The following is a 19,238-nucleotide window of genomic DNA, read 5'->3' as shown; positions in this document are numbered from 1 at the left end:
AACAAGAGATGGATGGACTCAATAAAGGAAGCCACAGCCTTCAATTTGCAAGATCTGAGCAAGGCTGTCAAAGACAGGACATTTTGGAGGACTTTCATAGGGTTGCCATGAGTCGGAAGCGACTTGACGGCACTTAACACACACACACACACACAGGTTGGGCTTAATAAACAGACTGCTTTGAACTCGCAACCCCCTACTATATTATTGCCATTGGACATTAATACAATAATGCAGACCATTTCCCTATTGCAGAGCCAGCCCGGCGAGGTCGCTCTGCACGAGGCCTTCCGGGAGGCTCCAGTGGGAAACTTCAGCGCGGGGCTCGAACTGAGCGCGCAGGGGAAGCTCGTCCGTGGGGCGGAGCTGGGCGCGGCGGCGGCGGCGGAGAGCCGCCCAGTCCCGCGGCTCGTCCCGCCTTGCAGGAGTCGGGCGGCTGCAGAGCAGGAATGGCGGCGCGGGCGTGCCGGATCCCAGCGCGGGGTTTGCAGCTGGTGCGGGGCGGAGGATTCGACGGCGCCAGGTGAGCAGTCGGGGGCTCGGCTGGAGCCTGCGCTCCCTTCCCGGGCCCCTCTCTGCGCGGATGCCCAGGGTCTCTTTGCAAAGGCGGGGCTTTTCCCGCCCGCGGAGAGGGGCCCGGGGCTCAACCCTGCCCGCAAGTTCCAGCCTCCCACCTGGGGCAGGCGGGTGGGGAGTCGGTGGCCGTTTCTGCCGGGGAGGTTTTGCCTTGGGTTGGCCGCTGTCCAGGTGCAGATCGGTCCCACCTGGGTTCTCGAAACTGCATGGGGGAGCCGCCCCGGCTGCTCGGTTGATACCTGCAGCTCAAGGGGAGGCAGTTGAGACGCCAGGTAAAAAAAGGCTGGATTAAAAAAAAAAGTGCTGGAATTGATTGAGATGGTGAAACTTACGGCTTTGGTAAATGAGAATGAACAATTTTGGGGGGGGAATGGGAGGCTTGGAGAATGTATTGTGAAAATTATTTTTTAATGGGACCATTTAAAGCACCGGTTCCCCACCGGGGGTCCATGGACCCCCAGGGGTCCGCGAGAACTAAATTAAGGTCCGCGAAACAAAGTTATAAACCCATAATAAATCAATATTTTCAATTAAAAGTTTTCTATTCTAAAATATATATATTCAAATATTATTCTAAGTTTAATGTTTAACAGTTATGATTAAAGTTTATTTTCAAATTCTCTGAATTTTTATTTTGAACCTTGGGGTCCCTGCACCGAACAAAAAAGTCCTAGTGGTCCCTGGTCAAAAAAAGGTTGGGAACCACTGATTTAAAGGATACTCATTGACTCAATAAAGGAAGCCACAGCCGTCAGTTTGCAAGATCTGAGCAAGGCTGTCAAAGATAGGACATTTTGGAGGACTTTCATTCATAGGGTCGCCATGAGTCAGAAGCGACTTGACGGCACTTAACACACACACATTAATCCCTTATTCATATTCTGTGTTAACTTTTATATTAGGTATTGATTTCATAATGTTGGATATGATAAGAATCGATGAATTACAATAATATTGGGATTAGTCCTGTTAGCAAAAGATTATACAATTTAATTTTAGACGGGAGAGGGGGAAGTCATTTGATTGTTAAACTAGAATAATATTAGTTTTTTTTAATTATCATTACTATATTGTTTTTATGGATATATTAAATGATGAAAAATAAAAAAAATGTTTTAAAAGAACTGTGCATTTGGGGGGGCTTATTGTCGAGATCTGAGAATTCAGATGGGGAAAATGTGCATCTAGACAGCAGCAAATCCAAGGCAAAACCTCCCAGGCATAAATGGCCTGTGACTTTTTTTGCGAGGAGGCAAAGTTGCACAAGCGTCCCTCTGTTTGCATCCCCTCACCCTGTGTCCCCTTTTCCTGCTTGGGTGCCTCCATTCTGGCTCTGGCCTTTACTGCTTGTTCCTGTACTCAAGGCCCCAGGCCTGGCAATGGTCCCGGTTCTGGCGCAGAAACAGGCCTGCCCCTCCTCTGCCGCACCTTCCCATATCCAAGTCTGGAGCGCCTTGCCTCCCTGCCTCAGGTGGTTTCTTCTCAGGCTTCCTCGGGAGGTGGTGAGCGCGCCTTGCCTGGAAGTTTTTAAGCACAGGCTAGATGGCCATCTGTCAGCAATGCTGATTCTATGGCCTTAGGCAGATCATGAGAGGGAGGGCATCTTGGCCATCTTCTGGGCATGGAGGGGGGGTCACTGGGGGTGTGGGAGGTTGGTAGAAGAAGAAGAGTTAGTTTTTTATATGCCGACTTTCTCTGCCACTTAAGGGAGAATCAAACCGGCTTACAATCACCTTCCCTTCCCCTCCCCACAACAGACACCCTGGGAGGTAGGTGGGACTGAGAGAGTGTGACTAGCCCAAGGTCACCCAGCTGGCTTCATGTGTAGGAGTGGGGAAACAAATCCAGTTCACCAGATTAGCCTCCGCCGCTCATGTGGAGGAGTGGGGAATCAAACCAGGTTCTCCAGATCAGAGCCCGCCGCTCCAAACCACCGCTCTTAATCACTACACCACGCTGGCTCTCTGGTAGTTGTGAGTTTCCTGCATTGTGCAGGGGGTTGGACTAGATGACTCTGGTGGTCCCGTCCAACTCTATGATTCTTCAGGGGCGGGGGGCGGTACCTTCTCACTTTTAAAGACTTCATTAACTCATTCTTAGAGATCAGATCACTGGTCCACACTTGGGCCAAATCTGCCTCTTGAGGAGTGCCACCAGGTCCTTATGTCGCAGCTGCCATCCTAACCAGCTTCGGAAACTTTCTACATGCCTTTTGTGCCTCTACGTTGACCACTGGGGAGGGGAAGTACTGCCTTGGCGGTGGGGGCTGGATTAGGCCCCGGGGCCTCTAGTAGTAGTTGTGCCTGTGTGTGCGCACGTGTGTCCTCTCTGTCCTGCTTTTTTTGCTCACTGCCTAATTCAATTTCGGTGAGCCGCTTTCTCTGTGCCAAGGCACTCAAAGTGACATAAGTCAATTTAAAGGCGTAAAACCAATAAAGCAGCGGCACTTAAATCTAAACAATACCATAGCAGCCATAAAACCAGGCATCAAATCAAGTGCTTTTCAATACCTATAATTTTCTTGTATGCCTGTGGGCAGGGCTTTTCTAACCATTGTATAATACCATTTTATTCGCTGCTTAATAAAAAAGTTAATTATTCCTCAGGCGCTTATTCCCTCTTGCCAGCCACTGTTTTTTCCCCATCCATAAGCATGAGGAGGGTCAAACCTGGTGTCTGCTGTTAGTGAAAGGGGGGGGGGGAAGTCTCCCGATTGTACATGGGCGTCTAATTGGGGATGACCCCATGTGGAAGTGCCAAGGTGAAAGTTGCTGCTATCGAACCTCTAAATGACATGAATTGCAAGTAGGACTTGAATACAAGTCAACGTGCCATTTTGGGATTGTGGCCCTTTTTCCTTTTTTCCCCTCTATCCCTGCCTGTAACCTTTCCCTCCGTTACTCAGCAAGGCCCACATGTCCCGCAAATGCCTGTGTTTCTACCTTTGCAATTCAAGCCTCTTCAAGCAGGTGTCCCAAAAGGTTGGATGTACATGTTCTAAATAAACTGGAGTTGTCTTCCCCACTTTGTCTGGGCTTTACCAATTCAAACAGCAGGCGAGGGGCTCACAGGACTGGATTCTCCATGCACAGGAATTTCCTGAGTTTGGAAGCTATTGTGACCAAGAGAAGACTAAGCTAGTCTTTTCTCCAAATATGGGGGATTTCACCCCCATGGGGCAGCGTTCCATCGTGTGGGGTCCCTGTCTGCAGTACAGAGCAGCCCTGTGAGAATGGGGCTTCCCTCTGTTTGAATCTCCCACCCCTCACCCCTTTTCCTGCTTGTGTGCCTCCGTTCTGGCTCTCGATGAATTGGTGCTTCTGCCGCTGCCATGCCTTCTCCCATGCTATGCGCATGCCCATCTGGCTTGGCCATCGTATCCTTCTGTGCCTGGACCTCCTTTAGCCAAGGCCAGCCTGTTCTTATGACCTTGTATCATCACCACCCTTACATGTTTTCCCCCTTGTTCTGAGACAGAGGTGGAGAATGGGTCTTTATCGACAGGGGGGTGTTTCTTCACTCTTCCTTAGAAGTTAATTCCGTTGGACGTTGGTGGAACTTGACTGCCAAGAAAATGGATTTAAGAAGTGACAAGACAATGGGCTTAGGAGTGACATTTAAGCCTCTTTGGTGGATGAAGCCTCTTCATCCTTCTTTTCTGGGGAAGGGTGTGCTGTGTATAAATGGGGACTGGGTATTTTAATCATTCCCGGCTTGTACTAAGAACACAGTCCGTTGAAAAAACTAGTTATGAGCTGTAATAGCTTGGGGGCAGGGACCCAGTGATTTTACTTTGTACTGTCTCGGTATTGAGCATAAGTGATGGGTTTTGCTTCAAGGCTGTCTATGATTGGGTGTCTGTGTGACAGAATGTATATTGGCTAAGAGACTTTGGCCCCAGAGGGACTTTGACAGGGGGCAAGGCAGGCAGGCTGAGTGAGAGTCTGCTCATGCCAGATTAGTTTGTCCTGTCCTGCAGCTGAACCTGCTGGTAGATGTGCTAGGTAGGGCATTAAAATAAATTTGGAAGCTGGGGGAAGAAGGGGGAAGATTTAAGTTCATGGGTTGTGTGAGGCATGCAGGAAATGGGCTTCTGACAGAGCTGACATTTTAAGAATTCTGCTCTCAGAAATGTCTGTATTTTGTATGACTTGGTGTTCTTCCACTCCGGAGGAATGGCCAGGAAGCCAGTCTAGAACAGTGATTCATGCAGAGACATGCCAAGCAGCCCTTGGCTGGTTGGATGATAGGTGTTCAAGCAACCAGAACCCCACAAGGGGCGAAAAATGTACAGGGTTAACTTTGATAACCTCTGCAAAGGGTTGTTTACCATTTGTTTCTGAGATTAATGAATGACTAGTTTTGGGGCGAAGGCCTTGATCCATAGAAAGTATGTCTCTGTTTTTAATCTTTGTCTTCAAACAGAGGAAGATCATGGTTTGGCAGAGTACTGGATCCATAGCAATAGCCAGGGTTGATATCCAATACTTCACAGGACAGTCTGTCCACCCCTATTTTTGAGCCATCTGAGGTCAGGCAAGGCTATTAATTCTTAATTTTGCTCACTCCTTTTTAAAATAAAGTTTGCAAAGTATTGTAAGTTTTTAAAAAATGAGGAAGATTGTCCGAGAAGGGTGTTCCTGAAAGTGGAAAGTTTGAAAACCACTGGACTAGGTCAAATAAGTCTTACAAAAGGCACGAACCTGTAAAAATATTGACCTGCGTACTTAGAAGAGTCACTTGAGGCCTTAAAAGAATGAAAAGATCACCTTTTGCAAAACTTTCATGCCTGGTCACCTGGAGGTAGTTCTAGCTCACCAGAGGCAGCCAGGTAAATAAGTGCATAGTGGTTTGTAGTGGTTAGAGCAGGGGTGTCAAACTCAATTGTTACTAGGGCTGGATATGACATAAACGTCACTTGGCCAAGCCTCATCAGCCCAGTTTGAGAGGGGTGTGTGGCTGGCTCGCAGGCCGGATAAGAGCTCTCAACGGGCTGGATCTGGCCCTCAGGACTTATGTTTGACACCCCTGGGTTACAGTGTCAAACAAGGATCTGGGAGACTCAGGTATGAATCCCCACTCTACCATGGAAGCTCCCGGGGTGCCTTTGGGCCAGTGACACACTCTCAGCCTGTTGTGAGGATAAAGTGGAGGAGAGGAAAACGACGTTAGCTGCTTTAGGTTCCCATCGGGGAGAAAGTTGTGGTATAAAATAAGTTAATTTTTATTTTTAAAAAGATGTTCTAGTGCCAAGACCACCTGAAGTCACCTCCCTACCATGCCTAGTCCTCTTGTGTGCCACCATTTTTACTTCTGTGTCTTTTTCCAGGGGCTACTCCAAAGACAACGAAAGTAGCTGGTTCCGCTCCCTCTTTGTCCACAAAGTGGATCCCCGAAAAGATGCTCATTCCAATCTTCTGTCCAAGAAAGAGACCAACCACCTGTACAAGATCCAGTGTGAGCCTTCACTGCATGTCCTTATCCTTCCCTTCCCCTCTGTGGTTACTGTGAACCACTGTGTTGCTTTGGGGGAGGGATCTGCCATGTAGGGCTTGGGGTACACAAGGGTTGTAGCCGCTGCAAGAAGATAGGAATTCCTTGTCTTCTGTACTGTGACCTTGTCCCATCTTGTGAGTACAGGTGAGGTGATGAATGGTCCATACTAGGGTTGGATGTTGGAGGAAGATTTGGTCAGTTGACTGGTCAAATATTGGTCAACTATTTTGAAAGCATTAAGTTCAACAACTTTTATCATCAATAAGTTTGATACTTATGCAATTGCTTCACAGTAATCAACTGTGGAAAAAACTGAATTTACTGTCTTCACTGTTGAAGATACAGGGCAGATTCCTTCTCCTGAACAGAGATTTTGGAGAGGGGAGAATGAAGAACTGAGGCAAATAGTGGTAAAAAGGCAGGAAGTCCTAGAACGTCTTTGGCCCGTTGAGTGCAGCTCTCCGAACTTGGTTCGGCGCCCCTGCTCTTGCGCCTGCTCGCGCCGGCAGCCGGGTTGCGGAGCTGGCGCGCCTGAGAGAGAGAGAGCGGGCGCGCTGTCTTCCCCCCCCCACCCACCATGGAGAATGTCCGGGTCCCCCTTTCCCTTGCCCTCAATGGTTGGGAGGCTAAAGCCTCCCCTTCCCTCTAGCCGCGCGATTGCTGGGCGGGCAGCTCGGCGGTTCCTGGCCCCCCCCGCCTATAAGCTGTTGGGTGGGGTGGGCTTCCTTTGGTAGACCTGGCCTCTGGCTGAGTCCCATTGGGAGGCCATGTCTATCCACTGGCTTTCTTGGCAGTAGACCTGGACTCCGAGGAGGGGAAAAAGTCCCCCTTCAGGGGCCAGGTCTACCAATTGGCTTCTATGGGCCTCCGGAGGCCAGGTCTACTGCCAAGAAAGCCAGTGGGTAGACCTGGCCTCCCAATGGGACTCAGCCGGAGGCCAGGTCTACCAACAGGCTTTTATGGCGGTAGGCCAGGCCTCCAGACGAGGACTCCGGACGGGGAGGGGGAAATGGCAGGGACTTACAATTTAATTTTTATCAATAAATAAGATCACTATTAAATATGATATCAAGTTTTATTCAGTGTACCTATAGTTTAATTAAGACTTAAAACTTTAATTAAAGTTTATTAAGTTAATAAACAGTGTACCTACCTATATAGTTTAAGTTTAAGAAATTTGGCTCTCAAAAGAAATCTCAATCGTTGTACTGGCTCTTTTGACTAATGAGTTTGCCGACCCCTGGTCTAGACAAACTGCAAACTAACAAGTCACAGGGACCAGACAGTATTCATCCTAGAGTTCTTCAAGAACTCAAATGGGAAATTGCTGAACTTCTAACAAAGATATGTAATATGTCCCTTTGATCAGCCTCTTTACCAGAGGACTGGAGAATGGCCAATGTAACACCCATTTATAAAAAAAGGTTCCAGGGGGTATCCAGGAAATTACAGGCCAGTTAGCTTAATGTCTGTTCCGGGTAAATTGATGGAAAGCATTATTAAAGATAAAATTGTCAAGCATATAGAAGGGCAAGGTCTGCTGAGCAAAACCCAACATGGCTTCTGTAAAGGTAGGTCCTGTCTCACTAACCTATTAGAGTTTTTTGAAAACGTCAATAAGCATGTGGACAGGAATGAGCCTGTGGACATTGTGTATTTGGATTTCCAAAAAGCTTCTGACAAAGTCCCCCACCAAAGACTGCTAAGCAAACTTTATAGTCACGGGATAAGAGGACAATAAAGTGAGTCACATGAATTTTTTGTTTTGTTTCCCAGTGCACATAAAGGTTATGTTTACAATATAGCGTGGTCTATTAAGTGTGCAACAGCATTATGTCTAAAAATGTACTGCAATAATAATGCAAATTTTTGAAATATTTCAAGAATTGCCACAATCTGATACAGAGGTGAGCCCATGCTTTTGGAGAAATGGCGCTGATAATTTGCTCGAAAACGTAATATCTGCAAAATGCAATAAAGTGAAGCACAATAAAACGAGGTGTGCCTGTATTGTTCGAGGGGTGGAGCTTGCACAACCTCTCCTTGGCTGCCTGTCCACTACTCAAGCCAGCTTCCATGGCCCTCTAATGCCCATGTCTTTTTGCTATCACCAGTGCTGTTGCTTGAAGTACAGATTCTAGTAACTCAGATGTGATGATGAGCAAGCGTATGCTGGGTAAGCAAACTGCATCACTCAATCTGTGTAATTTTTTTTCTTGGAATCTGGATTTTGAGCAGCCTTTGGGCTGGTGTGCAGAAAAAATGCTGGTGCAACACCATCGCCATTTCCCAGCTTACTGTTCCCCAGCTGTGCTGTTGAGGGAAGCTGCTAGACTGGCCTGAGGTTACTTTTCAGCCCAAGCTGAGCCACTGCACACTGTTTCTCTCCTCTGCAGGCTGCGGGTGGCTTCCAACTTTTCTGACATAGCTTCTTTTTCTCTCCTTTCAGTCCACAATGTGAAACCTGAATGTCTGGATGCCTACAACAGCCTGGCGTAAGTACCTGCAAACCCCCCCACCCCCAGTGTATGTGTTAAGTGCCGTCAAGTCGCTTCTGACTCATGGCGACCCTATGAATGAAAGTCCTCCAAAATGTCCTATCTTTGACAGCCTCACTCAGATCTTGCAAATTGAGGGCTGCGGCTTCCTTCATTGAGTCAATCCATCTCTTGTTGGGTCTTCCTCTTTTCCTGCTGCCCTCAACTTTTCCTAGCATTATTGTCTTTTCCAGTGACTCTTGTCTTCTCATAATGTGACCAAAATAGGATAGCCTGATAGATAGAGGGAAGGTAGTTGTGAATTTCCTGCATTGTGCAGGGCATTGGACTTGATGGCCCTGGTGGTCCCTTCCAACTCTATGATTCTATGCCTCAGTTTAGTCATTTTAGCTTCTAGGGTCAGTTCAGGCTTGATTTGATCTAGAACCCACTGATTTGGTTTTTTTTCTTTTGGGGGGGGGCAGTCCACGGTATCCGTAACACTCTCCTCCAACACCATTTCAAAGGAATCTACTTTCTTCCTATCAGCCTTCTTCAATGTCCAGCTTTCACACCCATACATAGTAATAGGGAATACCCCCCAATATGCTAAGTTATTTTTTTGGGGGGGTGCACACTCTCTCATGAAGGGTAGAGTTTGCAGGGCTCAACTGTTTCCCTGCACCAGTTGACATGGTGCTCTAGAATCTGACTGAGCCCGGGCTTTGTCAGAAAAAAATTGGCAATGGAGGGTAGGCCATCTTTTGTCTGCTGTCATCGGTGCCTTGTAGAAGATGACAACACAAAGTGGTTAGCAAGGAGGTGTGGTTTAAATGCACAGAGCTGCTTTGTTTTGTGATATAAGCAATCAGCAGTCTTGTGGCAGCTTTTGGGGAGGGGCTGTGGCTCACTGGTAGAGCATCTGCTTGGCATGCAGAAGGTCCCAGATTCAATCCCCAGCACCTCCAGTTAAAGGGACTAGGCAAGTAGGTGATGTGAAAGACCTCTGCCTGAGACTCCGGAGAGCTGCTGCCAGTCTTGAGTAGACAATACTGACTTTGATGGACCACGGGTCTGATTCAGTATAAGGCAGCTTCATGTGTTCATGTGACTATCAAATGTATTGTGGCCTAAGCTTGTATAGCCAGAATCACTTTGCCAGATGCATGAAGTGTAAGTGTGTGTGTGTGTGTGTGTGTGTGCATAAAGAGGAAGGAAAAGCTATAGCCTGGTTTCCAAAGAGAAATCAAAAGATCCAGTGGTACAATAATAAGCAGAAACTACTTATATTTTGTGAATAAATATTAAAGTTCTTATTTGCACACATGTATCTTTGAGAGTCTTTTTTATTTTTGGCCTAAAAGAAATTCTGGTGCAAAGCACAAGATACAGTAGGTCTGGAGATGACCCATCCCCCACTAACAGCTAGTGATCCTGAACAGGCATAGCAAGAGCAATAGGGAAAAGAAACACCTTTGGGACAATGACTTTCTCAAGTGAGTTAGAAATTTCCAGGATGTGTTGTGACTGCATTGGACAAATTTCAATTCCGGAGAATTGTTTTAATTAAGTTGTGGAATTTGTAGCCAGAGAACATAGTCATGGTCATAAGTATAGATAGCTTTAAAAGGTGGTTAGGCAGATTTAAAGGAGCCCCGTGGTGCAGAGTGTTAAGCTGCAGTACTGCAGTCAAAAGCTCTGCTCACGACCTGAGTTCGATCCCGACGGAAGTCGGTTTCAGGTAGCCGGCTCAAGGTTGACTCAGCCTTCCATCCTTTCGAGGTTGGTAAAATGAGTACCCAGCTTGCTGGGGGTAAAGGGAAGACGACTGGGGAAGGCACTGGCAAACCACCCCGTAAACAGCCTGCCTAAGAAACGTCGGGATGTGACATCACCTTGTGGGTCAGGAATGACCTGGTGCTTGCACAGGGGACCTTTACCTTTAGGAAGATTTATGATGAGTCCATCGGTGACTATAGGGAACCTGCACATCCAAAGGCAGTAAATTTCTGAATGCCAGTGCTAGGAGGCAACATCTAGGATTCTAGGGAAAAGTCTTGGCCTCTGTACCCTCCAGGACAGTTGGCCCTCCAGGACAGTTGGTTGGCCCCTGTGTGAAACAGGATGCTGGACTAGATGGACCATTGGTCTGATCCAGCAGGGCACCTCTTACACCTATATAGCTGCTGTCCCTTATCCTGATAATAGTAACCTTGAGTGTATTTTAACCTGGATGAAATTGTGGCCCTCTTCTGGCATTCATGTGGGCTCTTCCCATGATGCAAAATGGGCAGCGTCTCTTGTTATCAGATCATGGGAGAAGAACAGCATATTGCAATCTTGGGAAGGAGCCTAATGAGGAGCCCTTGTGGCTCTTTGGACCCCACCAGTCCCCGCTACACATGAGCATTGACAACCAGCCAAATCCACATTTTCCTGTTGATTCCATGTCTCCTTTGCAGGGAGGAGGTCCTTCCTAAGCTGCACTCAGATCCGGATTACCCCTGCGACCTGGTTGGGAACTGGAATACTTGGTATGGCGAACAGGACCAGGCAGGTGAGGGGAGGGGCCAACCAAACAGGGCTGGGTTGAGGTGCTTCTAACTTCACCTTGGCAGGACGCTCATTGGCTAACCTGAGGCCTGTTAATGTAGCTTTTAAAAAAAGTTTCAGGAATTGTTTAACCACAATAACTAAGTGGAAGCTGTCTATACAGAGGCGGTATACCCCTTTTTTCAAGAGCTTTGGATTTAGCTAGCTGGATAGACTCTTTCAGTTTTCCATTTTATTGCCCAGGATGGGAAGTAGTGAGGAGTGAAGGCAGTTCTGGGTAGTGTGTGAATTGCTAGTGGCTTGTGTACTTGAACTCTGCCCAGTGGCCTGGATGTTCTCTGGGGCCAGAAAGGTGGCATCAAGGACAGCCTTTCCATTTAGCAGGCGGTCACCTGCCTCACGTAGTAGCTCTTTGGTGTATCGCTGAAGGTCAGCAGATTGTATCGTTTATGTTTTTACCAGCTGGGGAGCACGGCACTTCGCTTTTCTGCCTTGGGCATCCACAGATGAGCCAGCGTGGTGTAGTGGTTAAGAGTGGTGGTTTGAAGCAGTGGACTCTGATCTGGAGAACCGGGTTTGATTCCCCACTCGCGGAGGCTGATGTGGTGAACTGGATTTGTTTCTCCACTCCTACACACAAAGCCAGCTGGGTGACCTTGAAAAAGAAGAAGAGTTGGTTTTTATATGCCGACTTTATCTCCCACTTAAGGGAGACTCAAACCAGCTTACAATCACCTTCCCTTCCCCTCCCCACGACAGACACCCTGTGAGGTAGGTGAGGTGAGAGAGTGTGATTATCCCAAGGTCATCCAGCTGGCTTCGTGTGTAGGAGTGGGGAAACAAATCCAGTTCACCAGATTAGCCTCCGCCGCTCATGTGGAGTGGGGAATTAAACCCGGTTCTTCAGATCAGAGTCCACTGCTCCAAACTCTTAACCACTACACCATGCTGGCTACCTGGGTAAGTGTAGAATGCTGAAGGGAGAGGCACTCTGTACATGCCCAGAGACACTGCCCTCCCTTCCCCTCCCCACAACAGACACCCTGTGAGGTAGGTGGGGCTGAGAGAGCTCTAAGAGAGCTGTGACTAGCCCAAGGTCACCCAGCTGGCTTCATGTGGAGGAGTTCTCCAGATCAGACTCCACTGCTCCAACCATCGCTCTTAACTACTACACCACGCTGGCTAGTCACAACTCTCTCAGCCCCACCTATCTCACAAGGTGTCTTTTGTGGGGAGGGGAGGGTAGGTGATTGTAAACCGGCTTGATTCTTCCTCAAGTAGTAGAGAAAGTCGTCATATAAAAACCAACTCCTACTCTTCCTCCAGATGTCTCGAGCTGCCTCTGAGTGGCAATTTAAGTGAATGTAGCTTGGAGATGGCACTGGGAGCTTAGCTGGGGCTTTGTCTGGCTTTGCAAGAGTACAAGGCTTGTCTTTTCTCACTGCAGTGCACCTGTGGCGATTCAGCGGTGGCTACCCAGCCCTCATGGAGTGCATGAACAAGCTGCGACAGAACCAGGTATTTAGCGTGATTTTCTTTTCCCCGAAATGCTGGAGATGACCAGGCAGCCAGGTGCGCTCTTTGACAAGAGCCAGCATGTTCTGGTGGCTACAGCCAACGTGGTATTTGTACCCCTGGTCCCTAAGCGGCTCTGTGCTAATCTCTTCTGTTTGCCTAAGCAGAATTAAGCTACAAGGGCTGGCCATCATCCTCTGGCTTCTATCCCATTTCCTCTGCCCTCGTAGAGGGCAGCATGGAGAGCCAGCGTGGTGTAGTGTTTAAGAGCGGTGGTTTGGAACAGTGGACTTTAATCTGGAGAACTGGGTTTGATTCCCCACTCCTCCACATGAAGCCATCTGGGTGACCTTGGGCTAGTCACAGGTCTCTTAGAGCTCTCTCAGCTCCACCTTCCTCAAAGGGTGTCTGTTGTGGGGAGGGGAAGGGAAGGTGATTGTAAGCCGGTTTGATTCTTCCTTAAGTGGCAGAAACAGTTGGCACATAAAAACCAACTCTTCTTCTCCTGATTTTGGATAGCTGCTGCCTGCTAGACTAGACTATACTGGATCAAATGGACCAGTTGGTGTGCTACAAGGTTACACAAGTCCAGGGTCTGCACAGTGCCTGCCCCTCTAAGGCCTTCTTCGCTTCCCTTCCATAGTCATACCGGGATTTTCAAAAGGAGAGGAGTAAGATGCTGCTCTCCCGGAGGAACCAGCTGCTGCTGGAATTCAGTTTTTGGAATGAGCCTTTGCCACGGGCTGGACCCAACATCTACGAGCTGAGGTCATACAAGCTTAAGGTGAGTGGGGGCAGCTAGCCTCGAGGCTTCAGAGCTGGAGGTGATGTTGGCTGGACCCATCCCAAAGACAAAGGAGCAAGCGGTACTTGAGGTACCTGCCTCCGGACAGCAAGCAAGTGGGAGCTTCCATTCCACAGCAGCACCCTCTTTGGGCTGGTGGATGGAGAGGCAGAGAGCAGATGCAGGCTCTAGTTTGGTTCCAGAATGGGCCTCTAGTGTGTGGTGGCGATGCCTGCATGTTTGCCCCAGAGCGTGGAGGCCTGGAAGCCCAGGATGGTCTTTGCAAATGCAGTTTAGATTTGGGTACTGGGTGGTCTCATGTGGGGAAAGCACTCCTAATGACCAGCTCCTAAATCTGTCCCCCAACACTTGACGTTTGGCTGAGTTTGCTGCAACTCTAGGAAGGAGGGGGGATGCCCTTTTGAAACCCCAGATACCACCTGTAGCTCTCTCTCTTCTTGCTTTCAGCCAGGAACCATGATTGAGTGGGGAAACAACTGGTAAGCCCCGGATCTTTCGAGTAACTTTTTAAAAGCGCCTTTGCCTGGAAGATGTGTTAAAGGAAGATGCTGATGGATTCATCACTTGGTGGTCTGTGACGGAACTGTGGGCTGCCCTACACTTGCAACAATACCATGATTTATGCTTTAAGTTTTCCTCCACTTTGAAATTCCCTGGAGCTCATCCCCTCTACAAACTTACACTTTTCCTCATTTCAGTGAGCCGCGTCTGTCTGCACAAGCAGCAATTTCCCATATCTTGTTTTATCCATTTGTATAGTGCTGGGGGATTGCAACAAGGCAATTTGCTTGTGCTTGATAAATTTTGGGTCTTTCACATGGAGGTTTTTACCACAGCTTGCATACTGACCTGCAGCGTTGTTTCTCCTCTGCCCCCCCCCGTTTCCCATTTGTTGTCTCCATATTTTCTTTGCCATCTCTGTGTGCTTTCTCACACCATAGTTGATCCAGTTTTGAGAAAACGCACAGGAACAGAAAGGAAAAGACAACAAATGGTCAACAATGTTGTGAGGAAAAAAACCACTGCAGTTGGGCACCCAAACCACAGCAAAACCTCTGTGTGAAAGACCCTTTAAGCCACCATCCCAATACTTTGCTGGGTCTGCTGTGTCCAGATACCCTCATAGAAATGAACTGAATGTGTGCACTTCGGAGAGGAAAGAGATACAGAGAGCCAGTGTGGTGCAGTGGTTAAGAGCGGTCGTTTGGTGGACTCTAATCTGGAGAACAGGGTTTGATTCCCCACTCCTCCACATGAGCGGATGATGCTAATCTGGAGAACCGGGTTGGTTTCCCCACTCCTACACATGAAGCCAGCTGAGCGACCTTGGGCTAGTCACAGCTCTCTTAGAGATCTCTCAGCCCCACCTATCTCACAGGGTGTCTGTTGTGAGGAGGGGAAGGGAAGGCGATTGTAAGCCAGTTTCATTCTTCCTTAAGTGGTAGAGAAAGTCGGCATATAAAAACCAACTCTTCTTCTTTTCCCAAGAGACAACCATAGATCAGCTTTATGAGACCAAGATTTACTAGGGACATTAATTTGTATAATTCACTTCTTTTATCGGGAGGGTTAGGATGTATGCAAGTTTTGCATTGCGTAAGCAAACAAAATAAAACCCAGGATTGCTTCAGTTTGTAACTGGAAGCGGAAGGGTGAGATGAAATGAACAAAAAAGTGCAGTCAGCCATTGCATTATAGCTAAGGCAAAAACCTAGCTTTTTGTTGAGACTTCACACCCTTCTCATGCTGAGAATCATTGTCAAACATTCTGGTTACCAGGGTCATATGAATCCAGATGTGTGGGTTAACCAGAGTTAGTTGTCATCATCACCCCCCCCCCAAGATCCTAAAGTAGAGTTTAATAATTTAATCCAGAATTTTGATATCATTTGGGATGATGGCAACTTTCATTAAGTTATGTGCAACTGCAATTGGTATTTAATTGCGATTTTCAGTATGGGGTGGAGGAAGGAGCAAACCCAATAACAACTGGGTTGCACATATATTTTATTTGTCACTTCTCCCCCCACCCATCCACCACATTTGGTCCCCAATCAAGGAGAAAAGCAGGATAGTATCAGGGTCCTAAACTAGAGTTTAATCCAGGATTCAAACGCTGGGAAGGGAGGAACCTGCTTCCCCCCTTTTTTCTGATACTTCTGCCAGTTGGTGGCATGCTCGCACAACCATCCAAATGGCTGCTGTCTGGGGCTTGCTATGGGCACCAGCTTGTGTGTTGACATGTGATGCAGGTGTTAGTAGAAGCTGTTAAGTAATTGGATTATTCCGGCATGAGTCCACAAGCCTGGTGGATAGTGTGTCAATTGCAATCCCTACTTCACAGTGTGTTCTTGGGGAAGTCTCTCAATCTGAGCATTGTAGACACTACTCAAAAGATAGATGGGTGTTTGTTTCATCATTTCCTTCCTCTTGGTGTTAACAGGGCACGGGCCATTAAACACCGCCAGGAGAACCAAGAAGCGGTGGGTGGCTTCTTTTCCCAAATCGGGGAGCTGTACGTCGTGCATCATTTGTGGGGTACGTGATTACCTTGAAACCGACTTTCTTTCTTTGAAAGAGATGGGCCACTTGCTACCTCTGGTTCCTGACTCTTCACCTGGATGCTTTGCCTTTCTCTTCCTCCCACCCCACATTGGTATGCATCCAAGAAACCAGATGGGATGCAAGACTCGGAATGGTGTAGATGAGAATTGGAGGGTTTGGGGGGATGGATGGAGGGTGTGAGATGATGCTTCAAAGAAAAGCTAAGTGTCAGAGGAAATGAAAGTAGCTTCAATTTAACTGCGTAGGGTTTTTTTTTTATGTAAGCTCACAAGGGGATCCTTCTGGATCAAAAGGCAGGGAAGAAGAAATCGAGTAAATAAACATGCCTGCCAAGTCAAACCAAAAAGCCCTCTTTTGCAATCAGCAGAGCTGAGTGGTAGTGTTTTTCTGGACCGTACCATTGCTGCAGGGTGCATATCTGAATGTTGCTGCATGGTGGGGGCACAGAGACACTTGTGTGTATTGGGGACCCTGCACATAGAAAACTAGCATGTCACGGAGAAGGCTTCAGCTTAGCCTTCTCCCAGACACTTTTCTTAGTGCGCAGAGTTTTCCCTCCTCCATGCCAGGGAGCATTCAGTCATGTAACCTGAAATGCAGCCAGGCAAAGCTCTCGAGTCCACTGATTATAAAAACAGGCTCAAACTGTCCGAAATGATGCTCCCCAGCAGCAGTTGTGACTCCCGTTTGGTCTTAATGGGAGCAGCCCTGCTGAATCAGACTAAAGTTCTCCAGTGGCTCAGGCAGAGAAAGGTCTTTCCCACCGCCTGCTACCTGGAGATGCTGGGGGAACCTTCTGCATGCTGAGCATGATCTCTGCCACTGAAGCACTGCCCCTCGCCATGGTCTATCTAATCCAGCATCCATTTCCAACAATGGCAAGGCTGTGAGAACTCCAGGATCAGGATGTCAAGGCAAACATCTGTCCCCAGCTGCTTGTCTCTCACACATGTGTAAATGTCTTTGAACGTGGAAATCCTGTTTAACTGTTGTGGCTGTGAATTGTTCTAAACCTTTGAAAATCATTTCTGGTTGTGAATTTTGTATGTGAACAGTGTGTAGAAACAGAACATCTTCCTTTCCTGTCCAGTCTGATAAGGACTCCCCTGATGTGGTTGTTGATTCTCCTTTCAGCATACAGAGATCTGCAGTCCCGAGAGGAAACAAGGAACGCAGCCTGGAGGAAACGCGGCTGGGATGAGAACGTTTACTATACAGGTGAGGTATCTGGTTGGGCTTGACGGGGACTTCTGCGCTTTGCATTCCAGCCCGGTCTCCCTTCTGTCTTTCCTGCTCCTTTCCCTCTTCCAGCAAAAGTTCCCATACCATCTTCACATGCACACACATGAAGCTGCCCTTATACTGAATTAGACCTTGATCCATCAAAGTCAGTATTGTCTACTCAGATAGGCAGCGGCTCTCCAGGTCTCAGGCAGGGGTCTTTCACATCACTTTGGAAATCTCACTTGTTAGAATTATTCAGAACTTAGAAGAAGAAGAGTTGGTTTTTATATGGTGACTTTCTCTACCACTTAAGGGAGGCTCAAACCGGCTTACGATCACCTTCTCCTCCCCACAACAGACACCCTTTGAGGTAGGTGGGCTGAGAGAGTGTGACTACATGGGACCAGCTTGTGTGACTTCATGATGCATACCTATTTTCTCCAGGATCAGAGGAGCATGCCTATTGGGTGCTGTGGAACACAGGCAGGATGGTGGTGCTGCAGTCATCTTGTTTGGGGGCTTCCTAGAGGCACCTGGTTGGCCACTGTGTGAGCAGACTGCTAGACTTGATGGGCCTTGGTCTGATCCAGCAGGGCTTTTCTTATGTTCTCATGACTAAGCCAAGGTCACCCAGCTGGCTTCATGCGTAGGCATGGGGAAACAAATCCAGTTCACCAGATTAGCCTCCACCGCTCATGTGGAGGAGTGGGGAATCAAACCTGGTTCTCCAGATCAGAGTCCACCGCTCCAAACCAACGTTCTTAACCACTACACCACGCTGGCTCCCTTAAGTAGTCCCCTGTCTGCTTAAGCATGTCCCTGTCTTTCCTTTGTGTCTTGGTAAGCATGAACTGACAGTTTCATTAAGCCAGAGCAATATGTCTTGACCTGGATAGCCCAGGCTAGCCCAATCTCATCAGATCTCAGAAGCTAAGCAGGGTCGGCCCTGGTTAGTCCTTGGATCAGAGACCACCAAGGAAGTCCAGGGTTGCTACGCAGAGGCAGGCAATGACAAACCATCTCTGCTCATCTCTTACCTTGAAAACCCTACAGGATCACCATAAGTTGGCTGTGACTTAATGGCACTTTCCTCTACCACCACAGCAATATAGTTGTTGTGACATGGAAAATCATCCCTGCAAGAACAAGCCTCCCAACCCAATGCCCCTCCCAGGTTCCTCCCATTCCTTGGCATTCCTCCATTTCTGAAATGCTCCTGTTAAATATCTGTCCTGGCAAGAAAAAGCAATCATCCAGATACACCTGTTTGATATGCTCTGGGGAAGCAGAAGGGCGGTCGAAAGAACAGTACTCTTCTCAATCAAATGATGTTGCAGGATTTTCTAGTGACCTAGAATGAAGGCTTTGTGTGGGCTGCTTTGTTGGCCAGTGATAGTACAGTGTGAGCAGTGAGCACAAAGGAATCTGACTTTCCTTCCTTTGTTTTCACAGTACCTCTCGTTCGGAGCATGGAGTCTCGTATAATGATTCCCTTGAAGATCTCACCTTTGCAGTGATGCTGACCTCCCACCCATGAGCCTTTCTGTCAACCACTAGTCTCCAGCAACTGTACAGAAAGAAATAAGCCTTGCCATCTCTCCATTCCCTTCCAGACTCCCTCTGCCCCAGTCCCTTCTCCCGTTGCTTCATTTGAAGGCTGTATGAATTTCCACCCCTTTTTCATCAGGCTGCTGACCTCTGGCAGGAACCGTGTGCTGGACAGCCTTTGAGGTAGGCTCACAGCGAACTCTGCACGGAGCTTGGAGTTGGGTATTCCTGCCAGCCATAAGACGTGCTCCAGAGGTGGTTTCTTTGGGAACGAGCTGTATGAACATTCTGCACCTGGTACATTCCTGATGGTCTGAGACTTGACCTGGAAGCTCTTCTAAATGCAAGAAGGACCGTATGAAAACTGGAATATTTTGTGCCCAGTTCCTCCTGCAAATGGTCCTTTTGGGGGGAAAGAGGTAGTCCTGGTCGTCTGTCCATCGAGACTTCACTGGCACATTCCTGCTTTCTCCCTGGAT

At 48.0% G+C, this 19,238-nt stretch overlaps 1 protein-coding gene across 1 annotated transcript; it reads left to right on the top strand.

Moving 5' to 3' along the window:
- Window positions 1-231: 231 nt before the first annotated feature.
- NIPSNAP1 (nipsnap homolog 1) lies at window positions 232-18,772 on the top strand. Its single transcript, XM_056859049.1, has 11 exons — window positions 232-687; window positions 4,556-4,580; window positions 5,863-6,033; window positions 8,522-8,567; window positions 11,012-11,106; window positions 12,550-12,620; window positions 13,261-13,401; window positions 13,870-13,901; window positions 15,866-15,960; window positions 17,122-17,205; window positions 18,664-18,772. Exons 1-11 carry the CDS (start codon window positions 232-234, stop codon window positions 18,726-18,728), a joined length of 1,281 nt encoding a protein of 426 aa, XP_056715027.1. The 3' UTR covers window positions 18,729-18,772.
- The last annotated feature ends 466 nt before the right edge of the window (window positions 18,773-19,238 follow it).

The sequence above is a fragment of the Euleptes europaea genome, chromosome 13, assembly GCF_029931775.1.
Source record: "Euleptes europaea isolate rEulEur1 chromosome 13, rEulEur1.hap1, whole genome shotgun sequence".
NCBI classification, from domain to species: domain Eukaryota; kingdom Metazoa; phylum Chordata; class Lepidosauria; order Squamata; family Sphaerodactylidae; genus Euleptes; species Euleptes europaea.
This window is presented reverse-complemented; position numbering and strand designations above follow the sequence as displayed.